Consider the following 21,334-nt stretch of genomic DNA (forward strand, 5'->3'; position numbering starts at 1 on the left):
TGGCAGTAGGGGTTGGGGGGATGTGAAGTTAGGAACCACACTTGCTCTGCCCATCCCCCACCTCCTCTGGATTCCTAAGGAACCATCAAAAGCTGCTGATCCCAGCGTGGAAATCCATGCATACATGACATTGATAGGTCTTAAGCAGGGAAGAGGGAAAATTCTTTTTGAAGGAGAATTTGTGTCATTTTAATAAATTTTATGTACAGAAAACAAAAGTGTACATTTAACCCAGTTAAGTGGCAAGTTCTTTAACCTTTGCCTTTTCCAACTCGGTAATGCAAGCCGCAGATTTGGGAACCAGTACGTTTCTTCCCCGGTGATGACGGATCTCATCATTTCTGTCATTGTAATTAGTCCTGATAGCTTCCACCAGCTTAGTCAAAGCTCCTTTGTCTTTTGAGTTAACTTGTGTGAAGACAACAGTGGTGCAGGTCTTCCTGTGGACTGGACGTCCCAGTTGTGCCTTCCCCTTGATAATGCAATCAGAGACCCCCATTTTACAATGCAGGGCAGGCAGGAAGACAACAAGCTCAATGAGTAGTCAAGTGCTACTCAAAATGGTTAGGCCCGTTGTCTCCAAGCTACCCGCTGAGAGGTCATTGGCCCAGCATGCACACTCTTCTCTGCGGGAGGCAGCAGGCTGGCAACCAAACGTCTGCTCACAAGAAGTCATCACCGGCTGAGCCTTCTTGTTCTCCACCAAGGTGGTGACGGTGTTGACTCCTGCTTGAAGGACAGGTGGTCTCTTAGTAAGGATGTCCCCTTTGCTGTCAGCTTTCTTCTCAGCCTGGGCCAACAGCCTCTGCTTCTTCTCTTGCTTTGTCTGTGGTCTGTATTTGTGGGTCAGCTTAAGGAGCTGAGTAGCTGTTTGGTGGTGGAGGGCCTGAGTCAGCTGTTTGTTTGGTGGTGGAGGGCCTGGGTCAGCTGTTTGGTGGTGGAGGGGTCTAATTTGCATTTGTAACGTATAACTCTGACTGCTGAGAGGAGAAGGATTGTAGGGTGGCAAGAGTGAAAGCCAGGCCAAGTGTGGTGGCTCACGCTCATAATCCCAACATTTTGGTAGACCCAAATGAGAGGATCACTCGAGGCCAGGAGTTTGAGACCATCCTGGGCAACATAGCAAGACCCTGTCTCTAAAAAAAAAAAATTAAAAATTAGCTGAGTGTGGTGGCGCATTTGTAGTTCCAGCTACTCAGGAGGCTAAGGTGGGAAGATCACTTGAGCCCAGGAGTTGGAGGCTGTCTGCAGTAAGCTGTGATCACACCACTATACTCCTGCCCAGACAACAAAGTGAGACCTTATCTCCAAAAATAAAAAATAAAAATAAAAAAGACTGAAACCAGGGAGCTGAGTTGTCCAGTTAGGAGATGATTGCATTAAGCCAGGAGGGAGATGATGGTGACTTGGAACAAGAGGGTGGAAGGATGCAGATCAAAAGCAATGGAAGGTAGAGGTGGCTGGGCTTACTGAAGGGCTGGGAATCCAGGTGGATGGGGAAGATATGTCAAAGGAAAGAACCAAGGGTATGTCCTAGAATTTGCACTGTGGATGTATGGTGCTGTGACTTACTTAGATGAGGATGACAGGAAGAACAGGTGTGGGGCAGATGCTAAGGGGAACAAGTGTTCCACATGTGATTGCATGAGAGGAGATGAGACGTAAAAATGCATATATGAGTCCAGGAACTGTTGAACAGATCAGATCTGGAATTATAAATCTGGCTGTCATCTCATGAAGAAAAGGTGATCCATGACCAGAGAGAAGTTATTCACAATTCTATATCCAGCAATAAAAAAATAAATAAAAAGATATCCCATTGATATCGCTATTAACACTACCAATGTCAATCCCATTCTTGTATTACCATTGTTGTCATCAGGATCACCACCATCATCAGCAATACAATCATCACTATCACCAGCACCATGATTGTTATCATCACCATAATGACCTCTCATTACCTCACCATCACACTTCACCATTCTTCTCATCACTACAGTCATCACTCCCATCATCACTGTAGCAACCAGCATCTGCATCACCATCACCATAGCAACCACCATCTCCATTGTCATCACCATAGCAACCACCATTACCATCCTTATCACCATAGCAACCACATCATTCTAATCAGATACCATCATCAGCATTGTTATCATTGTCATCAATGTTATCACCACCTCTCCCACCATCAGTGTCACTAGTAACGCCACAATTTTCATTCTCATCACAACTCTTACAACCATTTATCACCACTTCCTCCATCACCAACTCTATCACCATCAGAAACCGCAGACCTGTATCTCGATTACAGCTACCCTTGCGTTATCATTTCTATCACCGTCATCCTCCTCATCATCTGTTATTAAATGTTATTCTTTCTGTAAAGCTGAAAGCCCTTGATCTGTGACCTCACTCATCTGCACTGTTCTTCACTGTTGCTGAGTTCACTTTTCCTACTTTACAGGTCGAGGGAGGCCTCAAAGAGGAGGCCTTGTTGAGAAACAGTCATGGAGTAAAGCATGGAGGTTTTGGTTTGGGCAATGAGGATTAGAATCAAGGATCCCTAAACTTTGAAGATGAGTTTAGGAAAAAGGTCACTCTCTGAATCCATGTAAAGCAAATGAAACCAAGAGAAACTGCAAGGATATAGATTAGTCTGCTGTTAACAAAAGATCTCAAGTTCAGTGGCTTCAGCAAAATGGAAATCTCTCTCTCTGGCATGGCTGCTTAATGTTGGCAAGGACCCAGACATTCTCTCATGTTTCTCCATCATCCCCAACATGCAGTTTCATGCAGTTAAAGAAAGATGACAAGTTTGTCTGTTGGGTCTGCTTTCCAAGCAATGGAAATGGAGTAAAGGGAAGAGAAGGTCTCTCTCCATCTCTCCATCTCCTTTATCTCCTTTATCTCCTTTAAGGGTGTGACTCTTGATTGGAAAATAATGGGACCCTGCAACTTGGAATGGGGACAGGTGGGAGGAACCTGATGAAGCTGGGGACACTGAGTTTGTAAACTCTAATGAACCTTTTTTGCCAGAAGGAACAGCTTCCCCATCCCCTGTAGTGGCAACATCCCCTCCCTGACCCATGCTGCCATCAGCCTTTACACCTTTGTCTGAGGAGATTAACCCTGCACTGCCTGAGGCAACAGTGATGGCCTCACCTGTGGCAGTTGCCAGGCAAGATAACGTTGTTTCTCCTCAGAAGCCATTGTCAACACCTCTGTTTGCTTCTAGACCTGTAACTAGACTGAAGTCCTGGTGGGCTGCTAGAGGTGAGGTTGAGAGTGTGACCCATGAGGAGGTGCACTACACTCAAAAAGAACTGTTTGTGTTCTCCAGTTTATAAAAACAGCTATCTGGAGAACATCCATGGGAGTGGATATTAAGGGTATGGGATAATGGTGGAAGGAACATAGAGTTGGATCAGGCTGAATTTATTGACTTGAGCCTACTAAGTAGGGACTCTGAATTTAATATTGCAGCTTGAGACGCTCAAAGAGGTTCTGTTTGCTTGGTTAGCTGAACTATGGATTAAAAGATGGCCCACTGTGAGTTAGCTGGAGATGCCTATCTCCCTTGGCTTAATGTAGAGGAAGGGATCCAAAGGCTTGGGGATATGGGGATGGTGGAGTGGATTAGTCACTTCAGACCTACTCATCCCAGCTGGGAGGGTCCAGAAGATATACCCTTGACCAATGCCTTATGAAATAGATTTGTAAGGGCAGCACCTGCATCTTTGGAGAACCCTGTAATTGCTCTTCTCTGTATGTCAGATCTAACAGTGGGAACTGCAGTCACTCAACTACAAAATTTAAATACAATGGGAATAACTGGATCCTGAGGTGGCAGGGGCCAAGTGACAGCACTCAACTTTCAAAGGCAAGGTGGGTGTACTACCATAATGGACAGCAGAGGCAAAACGGCAATCAGAATAGTCTCATTTAGAACTTTGGCATAGGCTAATTAATCATGGTGTTCCTAGAAGTAAAATTGATAGGAAGCCTACTGTATTTCCACTTAAATTATGCAAGAAGAAAACTTCTAGGTTGAACGGACAAAAGGTTAATTTGAATTATAAAAACAGAGAATCATGGTCCTTCAATCAATTTCCCAACTTAATTTACAGACCCAGCCAGTTTATTGACCCAGAACCTCTTGAATGAAGGGGAGGCCAGGTCCCCTTGAGGAAGGACCCCACTACATTACCCACAATTTATTCAGTGAATCTTTCTCCCATCCTTCCCCAAGGAGACCTCCGGCCTTTTACCAGGGTACCTGTACACTGGGGAAAGGGAAATGATCAGACATTTGGGGGACTACTGGACACTGGCTCTGAGCTGACATTGATTCTGTGGGACTGAAAATGTCATTATGGTCCTCCAGTTAAAGTAGGGGCTTATGGAGGTCAGGTAATTCATGGAGTTTTAGCTCACATCTGACTTACGGTGGGTCCAGTGGGTCCCCAGACTCATCCTGTGGTCATTTCCCCAGTGCCAGAATGCGTAATTAGCGTAGACACACTTAGCAGCTGACAGTACCCCCACGTTGGCTTCCTGACTGGTAGGGTAAGGGCTATTATGGTGGGAAAAGCCAAATAGAAGCCATTAGAGCTGCCTCTACCTAGAAAAATAGTAAATAAAAAACAATATCACATCCCTGGAGGGATTATGGAGATTAGTGCCACCATCAAGGACTTGAAAGATGCAGGGGTGGTGATTCCCACCACATCCCTATTCAACTCTCCCATTTGGCCTGTGCAGAAGACAGACGGATCTTGGAGAATGACAGTGGATTGTCGTAAACTTAACCAAGTGGTGACTCCAATTGCAGCTGCCATACCAGATGTGGTTTCATTGCTTGAGCAAATTAACAATCACCTGGTACCTGAGATGCAGCCATTGACTTGGCAAATGCCTTTTTCCCCATTCCTGTCCATAGGCTCACCAGAAGCAGTTTGCCTTCAACTGGCAAGGCCAGTAATATACCTTTACTGTCCTATCTCAGGGGTATATCAGCTCTTTGGCTTTGTGTCATAATCTTATTCACAGAGACCTTGATCACTGTTCACTTCTGCAAGATATCACACTGGTCCGTTACATTAATGACATTAGGCTGATTGGATCCAGTGAACGAGAAGTAGCAAACACACTGGACTTATTGGTGAGACATTTACGTGCCAGAGGATGGGAAATAAATCCGACTAAAATTCAGGGACCTTCTACCTCAGTAAAATTTCTATGGTTCCAGTGGTGTGAGGCCTGTAGAGATATTCCTTCTAAGGTAAAGGATAAGTTGCTGCATTTGGCCCCTCCTACAACCAAGAAAGAGGCACAATGCCTAGTAGGCCTATTTCGATTTTGGTGGCAACACATTCCTCATTTGGGTGTGTTACTCTGGCCCTTTGTCAAGTGAGCCGAAAGGCTACCAATTTTGAGTGGAGTCCAGACCAGGAGAAGGCTCTGCAACAGGTCCAGGCTGTGGTGCAAGCTGCTCTGACACTTGGGCCATATGACCCAGCAGATCCAATGGTGCTTGAGGTGTCAGTGGCAGATAGGGATGCCATTTGAAGCCTTTGGCAGGCTCACATAGGTGAATCGCAGTGGATGCCTCTAGGATTTTAGAGCAAGGCCCTGCCATCTTCTAAGATAACTACTCTCCTTTTGAGAAATAACTCTTGGCTTGTTACTGGGCTTTGATGGAAACTGAACGTTTGACTATGGGTCATCAAAGCACCATGTGACCTGAGCTGCCTATCATGAATTGGGTGCTTTCTGACCCATCAGGCCATAAAGCAGCAATCCATCATCAAATGGAGGTGGTGTATACGTGATCTGGCTCGAGTAGGTCCTGAAGACACAAGTAAGTTACATGAGGAAGTCACTTAAATGCCCATGGTCTCCACTCCTGTCACCCTGCCTTCTCTCCCCAAGGCTGAACTGATGGCCTCGTGGGGAGTTCCCTATGGTCAGTTGACAGAGGAGTGGAGACTAGGGTCTGATTCACAGATGGTTCTGCAAGATATGCAGACATCACCAGAAAGTGGACAGCTGCAGCACTACAGCCATTTTCTAGGACATCCCTGAAGGGCAGCAGTGAAGGGAAATCTTCCCAGTGGGCAGAACTTTGAGCAACACACCTGGTTGTACACTTTGCATGGAAGGAGAAATGGCCAGATGTGTGATTATGTACTAATTCATGGGCTGTAGCCAATGGTTTGGCTGGATGGTCAGGGACTTGGAAGAAGCATGATTGGAAAATTGATGACAAAGAAATTTGAGGAAGAGGTATACAGATGGACCTCTCTGAGTGGTCAAAAACTGTGAAGATATTTGTATCCCATGTACATGCTCACCAATGAGTGACCTCAGTGGAAGAGGATTTTAATAATCAAGTGGATAGAATGACCCATTCTGTGGATACCACTCAACCTCTTTCCCCCGCCACCCCTGTCATCGCCCAAAGGGTCCATGAACAAAATGGCCATAGTGGCAGGGATGGAGGTTACGCATGGGCTCAGCAACACAGACTTCCACTTACCAAGGCTGACCTGCCTGGCTATGGCCACTGCTGAGTGTCCAATTTGCCAGCAGCAGAGACCAACACTGAGTCCTCGATATGGCACCATTCCTTGGGGTGATCAGCCAGCTACCTGGTGGCAGGTTGATTATATTGGACCTCTTCCATCACGGAAAGGGCAGAGGTTTGTCCTCACTGGAATAGACACTTACTCTGGATATGGGTTTGCCTATCCTGCACGCAGTGCTTCTGCCAAGACTACCATCCATGGACTCACAGAATGCCTTATCCACCATCATGGTATTCCATACAGCATTGCCTCTGACCAAGGCACTCACTTTATGGCTAAAGAAGTACAGCAGGCTTTTGCTAACATGGCAAAACCTCATCTCTACTAAAAATGCAAAAATTAAGCCAAGTGCGGTGACTCGCGCCTGTAATCCTAGCACTTTGGGAGGCCGAGGTGGGCAGATCACCTGAGGTCAGGAGTTTCAGAACAGCCTGGCCAACATGGTGAAACCCCATTCTCAGTGAAAATACAAAAATCAGCTTGGCGTGGTGGTAGGTGCCTGTAATCCCAGTTACTTGGGAGGCTGAGGCAGGAGAATCACTTGAACCTTGGAGACAGATGTTGCAGTGAGCCGAGATCACACCACTGCACTCCAGCCTGGGCGACAGAGTAAGACTCTGTCTCAAAAAAAAAAAAAAAAAAAAGGTGGGGGGCTTGGAGATGAAAGACTTGGGGTCAGGGGAATAGGGCCTGCCCCATTCCTCATGGTCTCAGTTTAATCCCCCTGGCTGCAGGGTCAGGTGAGGGCAGACATGGAATTAGGTCTCTACACCAAGTTTCAACTGCAGACACCCACCCAGCTCAGATAAGGACACTTGAGGCATGGGATTTACAGGCCAATGATAACTGGCCTAAAGTCACAGCATTTAATAATCATATGAAATAACATTAACCACAGTAGGTATTAGTTATAAGCATGGCAAGTGAAATCTAGTTGTTTGTGCAGAAGAATTTTATTTAAAGGCTCTTGCAAAGCCTCCCGAATTGTTGAGCATGGGGTTGGGGTTGGCTGGAGAGTCACAGCTTCTGTGAGGTTATACTGCAGTAACAAAGAACTCCCCAAATCGCACTGATTTATATCAACAAAGGCCCTATTCCCCACTTATGTTACATGACTGCTAAAGATGGCTGGGGGTCATGTGAGACTCTGTTTCATGTGTCTTTGTTATTCCCAGATCCAAGATGGAAAATCCGTCCCTATTGAGGGTCTTCTCATGGGAGAGGAAAGAAAAAGCAGTGGTCAAGCCACATGGTGGCTCTCAAAGCTCCTGCTTGGATGCGGTATCTGTCATTCTGCCCACATGCCATTGGTTAAGGCAAGTCACGAGGCTGAGCTCCATATCATTGACAGAGAAGTGTCCTCCCAGAGGGAGTTGTCACCAGTCACATGACAATGGACGGGGCTGTGTAATCTTACAGGAATGGGAAGGAACTCGTTGGAGAAAAGGAAAACCCATACCAGTCCCTGTAGCACTGACAGCTGGATTCCGGAGAGCACAGCTACCATGTACATCAGTTACAAAGCCACTGAATGCCACAAATCATGCTTCGTAGTAGCTCTCATTTGACTATATTTCATTTCTGCATTTCACAAATTATTTATTGAGTGCCTCCTGTGTCCTGGGTGACATTCTAGCACTGAGGATATAGCAGTCAATGCCTTTGCCCTCTTGAATATATATCTGGATACATATTATATATAATTTATACATAAATAAAAATATGTACATATTTGCCATCATGATTTGAAAAAATATTTACCCCAAATTTACCCTTAGTCTATTAAAGCAGCTATAACAAAATACTTTAGACTGGGTAATTTATTCACAATAGAAATTTATTTCTCATGGTTCTGGAGGGTGGGAAGTCCAAGACTGAGGTACCAGCAGATTGGCATCTGGTGAGGGCCCACTCTTTGTTTCCCAGATGGCACCTTCTAGCTACATCCTCACATGACTGAAAGGGCTAACAAGCTCCCTTGGGCCTCTTTTAAAAGGGTGCTGCTCACATGCACGAAGGTGAAACCTTCATGACCAAATTACCTCCCAGAGGCCCTATCTCTTAATACCATTGCATCGGGGAGTAGGTTTCAACATATGAATTTCAGGGGACACAAACATTCAGACCATAGCACTGACTGATGAACAAAAAGCCTGCTCTAATGATTTCACACAAAAATGGACGCTAGACCATTTGGGCTGTGGGTGGATACTGCAAGAAGACACGTGAGTGTGAGTTGTATCTCAGTAGTTCTTCCAGGAGGTCTACATCCAATGTTCGCAGTGTGATGTGTAACCACCACTATAGGCTCATTCTCTTTTCTCGCTCTCTCTCATTTGTTTTTGAGACAGAGTCTCACTTTGTCACCCAGGCTAGAGTGCAATGGCACAATCTCGGCTCACTGCAACCTCCACCACCCGGGTTCAAGCTATTCTCCTGCCTCAGCCTCCTGAGTAGCTGGGATTACAGGTGCCGGCCACCATACCCGGCTAATTTTTATATTTTTAGTAGAGACGGAGTTTCACCATGTTGGCCAGGCTGGTCTCGAACTCCTGACCTCAAGTGATTCGCCTGCCTTGGCCTTCCAAAATGCTGGGATTACAAGCTTGAGTCACTGTGCCTGGCCTACTATAGGCTCATTCTCATTATTAGGTGTAACTGTTGCCTAAGAAAGAGGAAGAGCCTGTGGAGGAAGCAGATGAGCCAGGAGATCTGGGAAATTTAAGCACTCATAGAAATATTCAGCAATGAAAGAAATGCACCGGTGAGCCTCCATTTGGCCGTGTGTGACTCTGCATACTGTGCATACTTTTTTTCGTGAATAAGAAAGTAAAGAATGATTATAAAAGTGTTGTTGGTTCTGGAATACACTACTACATTTCCTGAGCACAACAGGTGTTTTCTAAAAACCTAGAAAAACAGATTAAGTGGTAGACCAAAAACCATCATCCACCAAAGAGTCCCTAAGTCGGCAGACACACAAACCCACTAATGACTCCATTTAGGGTTGGGTAATTAGGCGATTGGTGGTTCAGATGCTCTCTATTATGCAGAAGTCCTCAGAGAATTGTAATACTGTGCATGTTTGTATGATATTGGATAAATCGATTGGGATTTTTGGATAGGTTAGTATTATGTCCTAAATGATTATGTCCCCTCTGATATTCACATATTAAAGCTCTAACCTTTAGTGTGGCTGTTTTTGGAGATGGGACCTCTAAGGGGTAAAGATGGGGACCTGATCTGATAGGATTAGTGTGTTCATAAGAAAAGACACTGGAGCTCTTTCTCTCTCTCCACCATGTGAGGAAAAAAGAGAAAAGTCAGAATCAGAGGATTACCTAAGGTTGTAAAACAGTTTATGCTGGAGCCAAAGTTAGAAAATGTCTTTGTGATTCCTTGTTCCATTGTCTTAATGAGGTGACTTAGTCCACTTGTACTGCTATAGCAAAATACCTGGGACTGCATAATTTCTAAATAATATAAATTGATTTCTCACGGTTCTAGAGGCTGGGAAGTCCAAAACCAAGCCCTGGTGGATGCAGTGTCTGGCAAGGCCTGCTCCTCATAGATGGCACCATTTAGATGCCCTCACATGGCGGAAGGGATGGAAGGGCAAGAAGGGCTAAGCTGGTTCCCTCCAGTCCTTTTATAAGGTACTAATCCATTCATGAGGTTGGAGTCCTCATGATTTAGTCACTTTTCAAAAAGAAGTGATCACTACCTCTTACTATCACCAAGGTGGGGATTAAGTTTCAATATGAATCTTACAGGGGCTGCACATCCAAACCATAGCACTAGTATTTCAAACAGTGACATCACATGTCAATATTGGCCCACTAGGAACATGTTTTAAGAAGCAGAAGCAACATATGTTATCCGCCAAGATCTCTCCCTTCCATTCTGCTAGAAGTCTTATTAGGGCCCCAAGTCTATGGTGTCAGTCCCAGATCCCAGTGTGGCCCTTTTATCACCAGCCCAGCCAGGAAGCCTGCAGGCTGTCTCTGGAGCCCAAGCACTTTGCTGGAAGTGAAGAAAGAAGAAATGAAGAAAGAGCTAGAAAAAAGAAAACCTTCTAGTTCACCAGGAGAGATCACCTTTATCCTGGATCTAAGAGGAATTTGCTTGCTGGGGTCTTTAGGTATCAGGTCACTGGGCCATATGATAAACTTTATCCATGACAGCAGTATTTAAAATAATGTTTTATCTGAGTTCTATTTCAAAAATTTCCAGGTTATGCCCTTAAAAGGACGAGAGGTTCAGGCGATGGGTTCATCAAACTCTTATAAGTCACCACTAAATAACTTACTGTAACCAAATACCACTTGCTCCCCCCAAAACCTATGGAAATAAAACATTTTTTAAAAACCCACACAAAACCCATGAAAATATAGCTAGAATGAAAAAAAGAAAAAGGACAAGAGGCTGCCTTTTGCTTCCCCCTCCCTGTCTTCCCTGAATTCCCACTGGCTAGAATGGAGATGTGATGGCTAGAGTTGAAGCAGCCATATTAGACCTCAAGGTAGCACCAAATATTGAGGAGACTCAGCAACAAAGACAGGAGACAAGATTTCAACTGCATTCTCAGCTGTCCACCAAACTAAATATTAACATAAGACAGATATTAACTTTGGCAGTGTCATCACTATAACAACCACCACTACCACCATTGTCACCATCATCAATGTCACCATCAATGTCATCAGCGTCACCACCAACACCGTCAACATTCTCACCATTACCATTACAATCCACTATCAGCACCTTCACAATCACCACGACCATCTCTATCACATTTGTCATCATCACCGTTATCATCATCCCCGTCATCGCTGCACCAACCAAAGTCATCATGAATGACATCATCAGCATCATGACTGCCATCTTCATCATCGTCATCACAATCATTATCAGCATCTTCATTACCATCAACAGCAGCTTTGCCATCACTATTCCCACCCATGGAATGACTCTCAGTCCACAGACTGTCAGGTCAGCAGCCCAAAAAGAAATGAGGCCCACTAAGAAATACTGTTGCTGCTGCTCCTGCTACAGTTCTAACCACCACCACTGCTATTATTACTGTTGCTGCTACTACTACTGTTATTGTTGCTGGCAGCTCAGCCTTCCATCCGTATCTGTGGGTTTTGCATTCATGGATTCAACCAACCACACAATAAAAATATTTCGAGACATAAATTCCACAAAATTGGCTGGGCGCAGTGGCCCAGCACTTTGGGAGGCCAAGGTGGGCAGATCACTTTAGGTCAGGAGTTCGAGACCAACCTGGAAAACATGGTGAAACCCTGTCTCTACCAAAAACTACAAAAATTAGCTGGGCATAGTGGCATGTGCCTGTAGTCCCAGCTACTCGGAAGGCTGAAGTGGGAGAATTGCTTGAATCTGGGAGGTGGAGGTTGCAGTGAGCCAATATCGCACCACTGAACTCCAGACTGGATGACAGAGCGAGACCCTGTCAAAAAAAAAAAAAAATCCATAAAATCCCAAAAAGCAAAACTTGAATTTTCCAAGTGCTGAGTACTACCTTCAACCCACGTGAATGAAGTGCTGTGTAGTCATTGTATTAGGTATTATAAGTAATCTAGAGATTATTTGAAGTATATGGGGGAATATGCATAGGTTATATATTAGTCAGGGTTCTCTTAGAGGGACAGAACTAATAGGATATATATACTATATGTGTATATATATATGTGTATGTATATATTATATATATAAAGGGGGGTTTATTAGGTATTAACTTAAACAATCACAAGGTCACACAATAGGCCACCTGCAAGCTGAGGAGCGCGTAGAGCCAGTCCAAGTCCCAAAACTGAAGAACCTGGAGTCCAATTTTAAAGGGCAGGAAGCATCCAGCATGGGAGAAAGATTCAGGCTGGGAGGCTAGGCCAGTGTCGTTTCTTCATGTTTTTCCACCTGCTTTATATTCTATGGAGGCTGATTAGATGGTGCCCACCTGATTAAGTGTGGGTCTGCCTTCAACAGTCCACTGACTTGAATGTTAATCTCCTTTGGCAACACCCTCACAGACAAACCCAGGATCAGTATCGCATCCTTCAATCCAATCAAGTTGATACTCAGTATTAACCATCACAAGTCCACCCCTTGTCAACTTGAACCCATACACATCTCCTGAGATCATACACAAAACATCACACATCATACATAATCTTCAAATAAAGACAATAGCGATGTCATAATTATGCCTAACATAATACAACTATCCTTCATACAACAGGAAACGCACCAATCCCCAACCCAAATATGATTACATAAAGTTAACAATACTTCAATGCTGATATGAATAAGTCAATAAATCTTATGTCACATGATGAAGGAAAAGGAAATAAAATGAAGATATTTTCTTAGTACAAGTGTATACATGCACAAACATGTTTTTAACAAAAGAAGGAGGAAATACTCATGACAATTACAGTCCTCGTTTCTGCAGTTGGTTGTGTGGTCGTAGCTGGTATTGATGACTACCTTCTTCTACTACCCATTCTGTATTCCCTTTGCCTTCAGCAAGCACCTCAGCAGGTTGTGTTTTTGTTGTTGTTGTTGTTGTTTTTTTCCTGGTGGAGCGACCCAAACCTTCATTCCTGAAGGGCCTGGGTCATTTGTAGTCCTCTCTGGATTGGGCTGTTGTAGTTTCCCATTGACCTTAATCATAGTGCGTGGTAATACTAAGAGAGGCCCTAATGGATCTCCTGTGTTCCATGCACACTCTTCCTTACCTCCGGTGTGGAGTAGTAGACTGATTTCATCTTGATTTTCTGGGTCAATCACCCCAGCCAACACTGTAACTTCCTTCTTAGCCTGTTGACTTAAAAATAGGAGGAGCCCAAAGTGTCCAGGTGGCAATCTTAACTTCCAGTTTAATGAAATCGTTGTTGTGTCTCTTGGTGACAGCATTCCTCCCTCTGAAACTAAGACCTCTAGGCTAGCAGAATGTAATGTTGTGGAAACAGGAAGCAAAAGTTTTGCTAATGGGATCACTTGGGGTGATGGTAAATGGTGCCATTTCCAGTTCCACCCCTTGATTCCTGGACCCATTAATCCTGGCTATGGGAGAAACAGTACCATATATTGGATGCTGATTCAGAGCATACATGGCCTTCTGGAGAACTTTGCCCCAGCCCTGCAAAGTACTGTCACCTAGTTGGTGCTGTAATTGTGACTTCAAAAGTCCACTCCACCATTCTATCAATCCAGCTGCTTCAAGATAATAGGGAACAGGGCAAAACCAGTGAATTCCATGAGCATGAGCCCATTGCTGTATTCCTTTTTTTTTTTTTTTTTTGAGATAGAGTCTCACTCACTCTGCTACCCAGGCTGGAGTGCAGTGGCGTGGTCTCGGCTCACTGCAAGTTCCGCCTCCCGGGTTCATGCCATTCTCCTGCCTCAGCCTCCCGAGTAGCTGGGACTACAGGCACCTGCCACCATGCCCGGCTAATTTTTTGTATTTTTAGTAGAGATGGGGTTTCACTGTGTTAGCCAGGATGGTCTTGATCTCCTGACCTTACGACCCACCCACCTCGACCTCCCAAAGTGCTGGGATTACAGGTGTGAGCCACCGCGCTTGGCTTAATTTTTGCATTTTTAGTAGAGATGAGGTTTTGCCATGTTAGCCAGATTGGTCTTGAACTCCTGACCTCAGAAGATCTGCCTTCCTCAGCCTCTCAAAGCTCTGGGATTATGATTACAGGCGTGAGGCACCATGCCAGCTGATTTTTTTTTTTTTTTTTTTTTGAGATGGAGTTTCACTCTGTTTCTTGGACTGGAGCGCAGTGGGGGTGATCTCGGCTCACTGCAGCCTCTGCCTCCCTGGTTCAAGCGATTCTCCTGCCTCAGTCTCCCGAGTAGCTGAGATTACAGGCTCATGCCACCACACCCGGCTAATTTTTGTATTTTTAGTAGAGACAGGGTTTCACCATGTTGGCCAGACTGTTCTTGAACTCCGGACCTCAGGTGATCCGCCTGCCTCAGCCTCCCAAAGTGCTGGGATTACAGGCGTGAGCCATCGCGCCCGGCCTTCAAGCCACTCTTAATTGGCCGCACTGAGCGCTGTGGTGGACACCAGAGGGCGATAAACGCTCATTTTGGAGAGAAGATGAGGGGTTTTTTTGGTTTTATTTTATTTTTTTCTCCTCTTTCTCTTCATTTCTGTTGGTAAAAGGAATGACTCGGACCCAACTAACTAGTTCATCTTATAGCCCTAAAGTAGCAAATATTGTATGTGCATTGCCTGCAGCCTAAGCAGTGAGGAAACAAACCCAGAGAGGTGTAAGTCACATGTGCCCAAAGTCACATGCTTGAAAGTTATCAGAGCAAGGACTTGAGCTAAACCATGTCTCACAGAGGAGGGCAGTGCAAACATGGCAGCTTTCACAGGGATCATCCTGGAAAGAAAGGAAGAAACAGTGTGGTGTCCCTGTCTTCCTGCTAAGGTCTGTGTGGCCCTGCCAGCTACTCAGAATGCTCTCAATATGAATGTGAGTTCAGCCAGTATTGCTCCCCGGATTGCAAACTCAGTTGCCCATGGGAACCAGGCAGGTCACAGAAATGAGGGAAGCAGGCTAGATGAGCCACAGGCACAGTGGGGACGGTAGACAGCTGGAGGGTGTATGTCACAACTGAAGAGGTCAGCCACAACTCAGGTCCATCTGCTGTGGGCCCCATCAGAAGGCACAGCAGGAGGCTCAGATGTCCCTATCCCTATACATCTAAAAATCAACATAAAATTCCCCAATTTTTAAATGCTGGCCACAAATTCAAAACTTGTTCAACTCAACTCACTAAGCCTTGGCCTTCTCAACTGTATAAGGGAGAGAATGTCTACACCATCAGCTTCTCGGGCCACAAGTGTGTTCTTTTAGATCTCGGGCCTGATTCGGGGAAAGATCTCCCGACTGATTTTGTGCAGCTCCACCGAAGAACAGGTAGGAGAGTTTGCCTTTCCGCAGCACCTCCTCATCCGTCTCAGGGGCTTACGAGTGCAGGCGTACATTGCTTTTTATTACACTTTGCGGATACTGTGTTTTTTCACAAATTGAAGGTTTGTGGCAACTGAACTGAGCAAGTTTATCAGTGCCATTTTTCCAACAGTATGCACTCACTTTGTGTCAGAATTTTGGATCAACCGCTTTTTTTTTTTTTTTTGAGACTGAATCTCTCGCCCTGTTTCCCAGAGTGCAGTGGCGTACTCTTGGTTCACTGCAACCTCTACCTCCTGGGTTCAACCAATTCTCGTGCCTCAGCCTCCTGAGTAACTGGGATTACAGGCGCCCGCCACCACGCCCAGCTAATTTTTGTATTTTTAGTAGAGACAGGGTTTCATCATGTTGGCCAGGGTAGTCTCGTATTCCACACCTCAGGTGATCCATCCACCTCAGCCTCCCAAAGTGCTGGGATCACAGGCATGAGCCACCGTGCCTGGCCAGGATCAACATTTTAAAAATAAGGTATGCACATTTTTTAGACATGCTATTGAATACTTAATAGACTATGGTGGAGTGTAAACATAACTTTTACATGCATTGGGAAACCAATGCAAATTGTGTCTCACTTTATTGCAATAATTCACTTTAGCGTGGTGGTCTGGAAAGGAACCTGCAACAGTTCCAAGGTGTGCTTCTATCTGGACACTCTGAAAAAGCACTGCCCAGAGAAGTCCCCTTTCTTCTGCTTTGCTATTCCAACAATCCCTCCCTAAGGGCATGGCTGATGGTCTCCAATGTGATCTGCTGGGGTTCAAGGAGAAAATAATAGGACTGCTTTCTGTTTGTTTTTTAGATATATAGATTTTTAAAATAATTATCTTTTAAAATTTTTGGTTTTTGGCTGGGCACGGTGGCTCACACCTGTAATCCCAGCATTATGGGAGGCCGAGGTGGGTGGATTACCTGAGGTCAGGAATTCAAGACCAGCCTGGCCAACATGGTGAAACCCCCTCTCTACTAAAAATACAAAAAAATTAGCTGGGTGTGGTGGCACACACCTGTAATTCCAGTTACTTGGGAGGCTGAGGCAGGAGAATTGCTCCAATCCAGGAAGCAGAGGTTGCAGTGAGCCAAGACTGCACCACTGCACTCCAGCCTGGGCGACAGAGTGAGACTCTGTCTCAAATAATAATAATAATAGTAAATAAAATAAAATATTTGTCTTTGCACATTGTTCATAATATGTAAAACGGCTAATAAAATAGTACATACATATCTACTATAACTAAATGACATATATTGGGATGTAGGCCCAACATATATTTGGGGTACCCAACCCCTACCATGGGATTAAGCTGATGCCTAAAAAGAAAAATAAACAGGTGGAACAGGGAATTGTGGATGGGAGGAGGGGACATGATTTAATAGTTTCAAAGACTTACCCAAGTGCCACAGTTGTAAGATAAATATAAATAAGCTTTAGAATATGTAAAGTGCTACACAAATCCTAGTTATCAAATTAGTTAAATATATTTAAATTAGTCATTTTACAGCTTACTTTTAAAAAGATGGCTGCCATTATTAGTGTCGTAGTTGCTATGGCAACATGGCAATGTGCAGGGGCCAAAAGCCCCCTGAGGCCAGGGCTGGCTGGGAGTAACCCCTGGACCTTCAGATGTAGTAGGTGGCAGGGCAGGATTTGAGTAGGGACCTCACTGATCTTTTTGAAATGATTGAGACAGGAACAAATCAATGGCTCAGTCTCTTCTGTGGGAACTCAGCCCCTGTCCCCAGCTACAACCCAGTTATAATGGGCTTAGGGTTCCGAGCCGGTTTAAGTGGTTTGGAGAAAAAATAAAGGCCGGTGGTCCTGCTGAGCCCATTCAAATGCAGGAATGACTGCATTTAGAAAGTGCTATTAACCACTTCCTGACCTGAGACTCAGCAAGAGGACAGAGGATGGGACGGAGTTATGCCAGGCAAGCATTGGAGCCCAGCTTTCTGGGGCCAGCCTTCTTTCTGTAAGCAGGAAGCAAGGTCCCTTCAAGGCCCTGGGGAACCTCCTTGACCCAGTGCGAGGTTTGCGATTCAGTGTTGGGCGCTCGCTGGGTCCCAACTTGGGCCTTTCCCCTAGGGCTCAATTTCAGGAACTGAAAATTGGGTTAGCTATATATAAGCTGCAACTTCACTTTCCACCATCACTGGTTAGTTGTATGACTTTAGCATCTGAGTGCTCCATTTCCACATCTTGGGAATGGGCCTCATAATAGTATGTGCCTCATTGGGTTGTTGCTATCAGGATTAAATGAGTGCAATTTTTAAGTCTATAACTTTAAGGAAACTGTGCAGGTTGAGGGAGGGAGGTGCTAACTCTATTCTGAGGACTCTTGAAGAAAGTTCTTAAGACATCCAATTACTAGGCCAGGCGTGGTGGCTCACGCCTGTAATCCCAGCACTTTGGGAGGCCGAGGCGAGCGGATCACGAGGTCAGGAGATCGAGATCATCCTGGCTAACATGGTGAAACCCTGTCTCACAAAAAAATTAGCCAGGTGTGGTGGCATGCACCTGTAGTCCCAGCTGCTCAGGAGGCTGAGGCAGGAGAAACACTTGAACCTAGGAGGTGGAGGTTGCAGTGAGCCGAGACCACGCCACTGCACTCCAGCCTGAGCAACAGAATGAGACTCCATCTCAAAAAAAAAAAAAAAAATCGAAGTACCCAAGACTAATTATCCACTGCTGAACTTCTTGTTCATTTGTGCACAAATGCTTGTGTGATACATATTGCATACCGTTTTTTAAAACAATCAATTGAGTTTGAACTTTCAGCTCCCAAGCTCCCATCAGGGGAACTCTCCTCCAGTCATTCTGAGGACTCGTTTGGGGCAGATAGTATTTTTCACAGATGGCTGCAACAATATCTCGTTTCTTGAAAATTCTTCTAGAATTTCGTTACCCCCTGGTTAAGAAAGAGACTATGTACCCTGCTCTTGAATCAGGTAAGCCTTGGTGACTGCTTCTACTAATAGGATGCAAAGGAAGTGATCCTAGGTGACTTCTAAGGCTAGGTCACAAAATGCCATGCACTTCTAAGTGGGTCTTTGTTTGTCCTAGAAAACCAGCAGCCTAATTATGAGGAAGCTCAAGTCCACAGCTCTGGCTGACCTCCCAGCTGGCAGCTAGTGCCAACTTGCTAGGTGTGTGAGTGCACCATCTTGAAAATGGATCTCTAACCTCCAATTGAACCAGTTGACATTGCGTAGAGCAGAGATAAGCCTTTGCTGCTGAGCCCACCCCAAACTGCAGATTTAGGGGCAAAGTAAATGAGTGGGATGGTTTGTTACACAACAGTAGGAAACAGATACCCCCACTCATTCTCTTTACCTTCCTCCACCAGAGTTGTGCAATAGTCTTGGGGCCTTAACCTAGGCCCAGACACCAACAGGGAACTGGCCCCCATGTTCTTGCCTACAACTTCTTTGAAGTCTCCTGCTCAGCTGTTCCTCTTCCACCTTTGGGGTGGGGGAATCTTCTGAGAGTCTGGGAATCCTATAGCCATACCTCTCTGAGGTCTTGCCATGCCACCATCTTCCCCACCTCCAAGTTGGCCATAGATATCTTCTCTCAAGGCTTTCTAGGGTGGTTCTTCTAAACCCTTTTCCCACCTCCAGAACTCCTGGCTCCATCTCTAGAATGGGCTAAAGAATTTCCAGAGGTGGAGTCTCTCACTAGAAGTGTCTGTGCTCTCTGCCTGGCAAAATGTCCAAGGTGAGTCATGACAAAGCCTGCCTTCTGCTGGAAGAGAGGAGATAGCGACAATGCTGAGGGAGCCAACCCCATGTGATATTTCAGTGAATGACTCTGCTATGGTTTGAATGTACTGGAAACTGAATCCCCATATTCATATGTTGATGGTATTTGGGGGTAGGGCCTTTGGGAGGATTAGATAAGGTCATCAGGATAGGGCCCTCATGATGAGGACTGGTGGCTTTATAATAGGAGGAAGAGAGACCTGAGGTGGCATGCTCTTGCCCTCTCACCATGTGATGAGGCAGTAAGAAGGCTTTCACCAGATGAAGCCTCTCAACCTTGGACTTCCCGGGCTCCAGAACTACATGAAATAAAATTCTTTTATCAATTACCCAGCCTATGGTATTGTATTATAGCAACAGAAAATGGACTAAGTTAGACTCAGATGCACATCTACTCAACAACTGTCCCTTAAGCTTCTGGACATGTGCTAGAAGCTGGGGAGACAAGGCCAAATGGCAGTGTCACCATAGACCTGGATAAGAGGGCACCTGTGGTCACCCAGAGCCCACACCTGACCTTGATCATGCTTTGGGTGTTTAAAAACCTAGACCGCCTAATCGGCCCAAGCTGGTTTTTTTGTTTTGTTTTGTTGAGACAAGGTCTTGCTCTGTTGCCCAGCTGGAGTGCAGTGGTGCAATCTCAGCTTGCTGCAACCTTCACCTCCCTGGCTCAAGCGATCCTCCCACCCCAGCCTCCTGAGTAACTGGGACCACAGGCGTCCGCCACCACGCCTAGCTAATTTTTGTAGTTTTTGTAGAGACAAGGTTTCATCCTGTTGCCCAGGCTGGTCTTGGCCCCTGAGCTCTTCAATCCTCCTGCCTCAGCCTCCCAAAGGGCTGGGATTTCAGGTGTGAGCCACTGTGCCCAGCCCCCCAGTCAGTTTAAGGTTTACAAAGCTGCCTGCCCAGGTCCATCCTCCTGAGGATACATCCTGTCCCTGGAGCGTGCACCCATAGAGAGGTAACGAAGAGGTGGCTCTAGGCAAGGTGTGCGGGCAGAGTTTGGGTATGTGGGCCGGAGTGTCCACATGCCTGAGTCCTAGGCCACTTGTGACATAGGACAGAGATGGGGTGGGAAAAGAAGTGCAGTGGGTGGGCTGAGGGCTAGGGCCAGGCTATCCTCCCGTACTGCCATGTTCTTGCATACAATTCTAAAGAGTCCAATAATTCTAAATTTGAACATGGTCTTCCTGGTCATTAGAAAGAACATTTGTCAAGGCAGGAAAATACACATTTTATTTCACAGTCTGTTAAATGTTTGGGTACAAGGTATCTGGTCCTTGATTTGTACTCTTGGGCTTTCCGTGTTTGGGTAGGTCAGCATAACAGGACCAGTGCCCCAGGCCCTGCACTCCTACAGGGAGACACTCTTCTGTGGGGCTCAGACAATGACAGGGAGTATGGCAGAGATTCCAGAAGCTGCCTGAAGACTGCTCTCAATGTCACCACAGCTGCCTCTATCTCTAACCAGGAGTGGCAGGGCAGCAAGGGATAGCAGATGGGACTAATATGAGGGAATGTCTTCATGGGAGAAGGGGACAGTGAGGGGATCCAGCTGTTTTGCCAATGGCCAGTCCCCATCTGTCGTGCTGGAGCCCTATTAACTTCAGCAGGCATGGTACCAGGTTCAAGAGGCTGAAGGAGAGACCAGAGCCAGCAACTGGGACATGGGGGTTTATTGGGAAGCTTACACACAGGAATGGCAGGTGGCAGTGGGCTGGAAAGGAGAACTGTACAGTCCCATGGCAGGCTGGGCAAGAGAGCCACAACCGCTTACAAAAAGGATACAGTTTATACATCATTCTCACTTAGCACCCTCGCCCTAACAACCTCCACCTGATAACTTTCATTTGGCCCCAAAGAACCTTGAACCCCTGTACAGCCTGCATTCCACAGGATGGGCCAGGGTTCAAATGTTCCTCACAGATAAGGAATGAATCTCCAGGTTGGTCACTCCCAAGTTCC

At 45.6% G+C, this 21,334-nt stretch overlaps 1 protein-coding gene across 1 annotated transcript in view; it reads right to left on the minus strand.

The window, feature by feature from the left end:
• Positions 1–226: 226 nt before the first annotated feature.
• Positions 227–21,334, minus strand: part of LOC105554836 — a 28,185-nt gene continuing 7,077 nt past the window's right edge. The window contains 2 exon segments of the mRNA XM_012001460.1: positions 227–551; positions 657–895. Coding sequence (XP_011856850.1) covers positions 227–551; positions 657–895 — 564 coding nt within the window.

The sequence above is a fragment of the Mandrillus leucophaeus genome, unplaced genomic scaffold, assembly GCF_000951045.1.
Source record: "Mandrillus leucophaeus isolate KB7577 unplaced genomic scaffold, Mleu.le_1.0 Scaffold66, whole genome shotgun sequence".
In the NCBI taxonomy this organism is placed as follows: Eukaryota; Metazoa; Chordata; class Mammalia; order Primates; family Cercopithecidae; genus Mandrillus; species Mandrillus leucophaeus.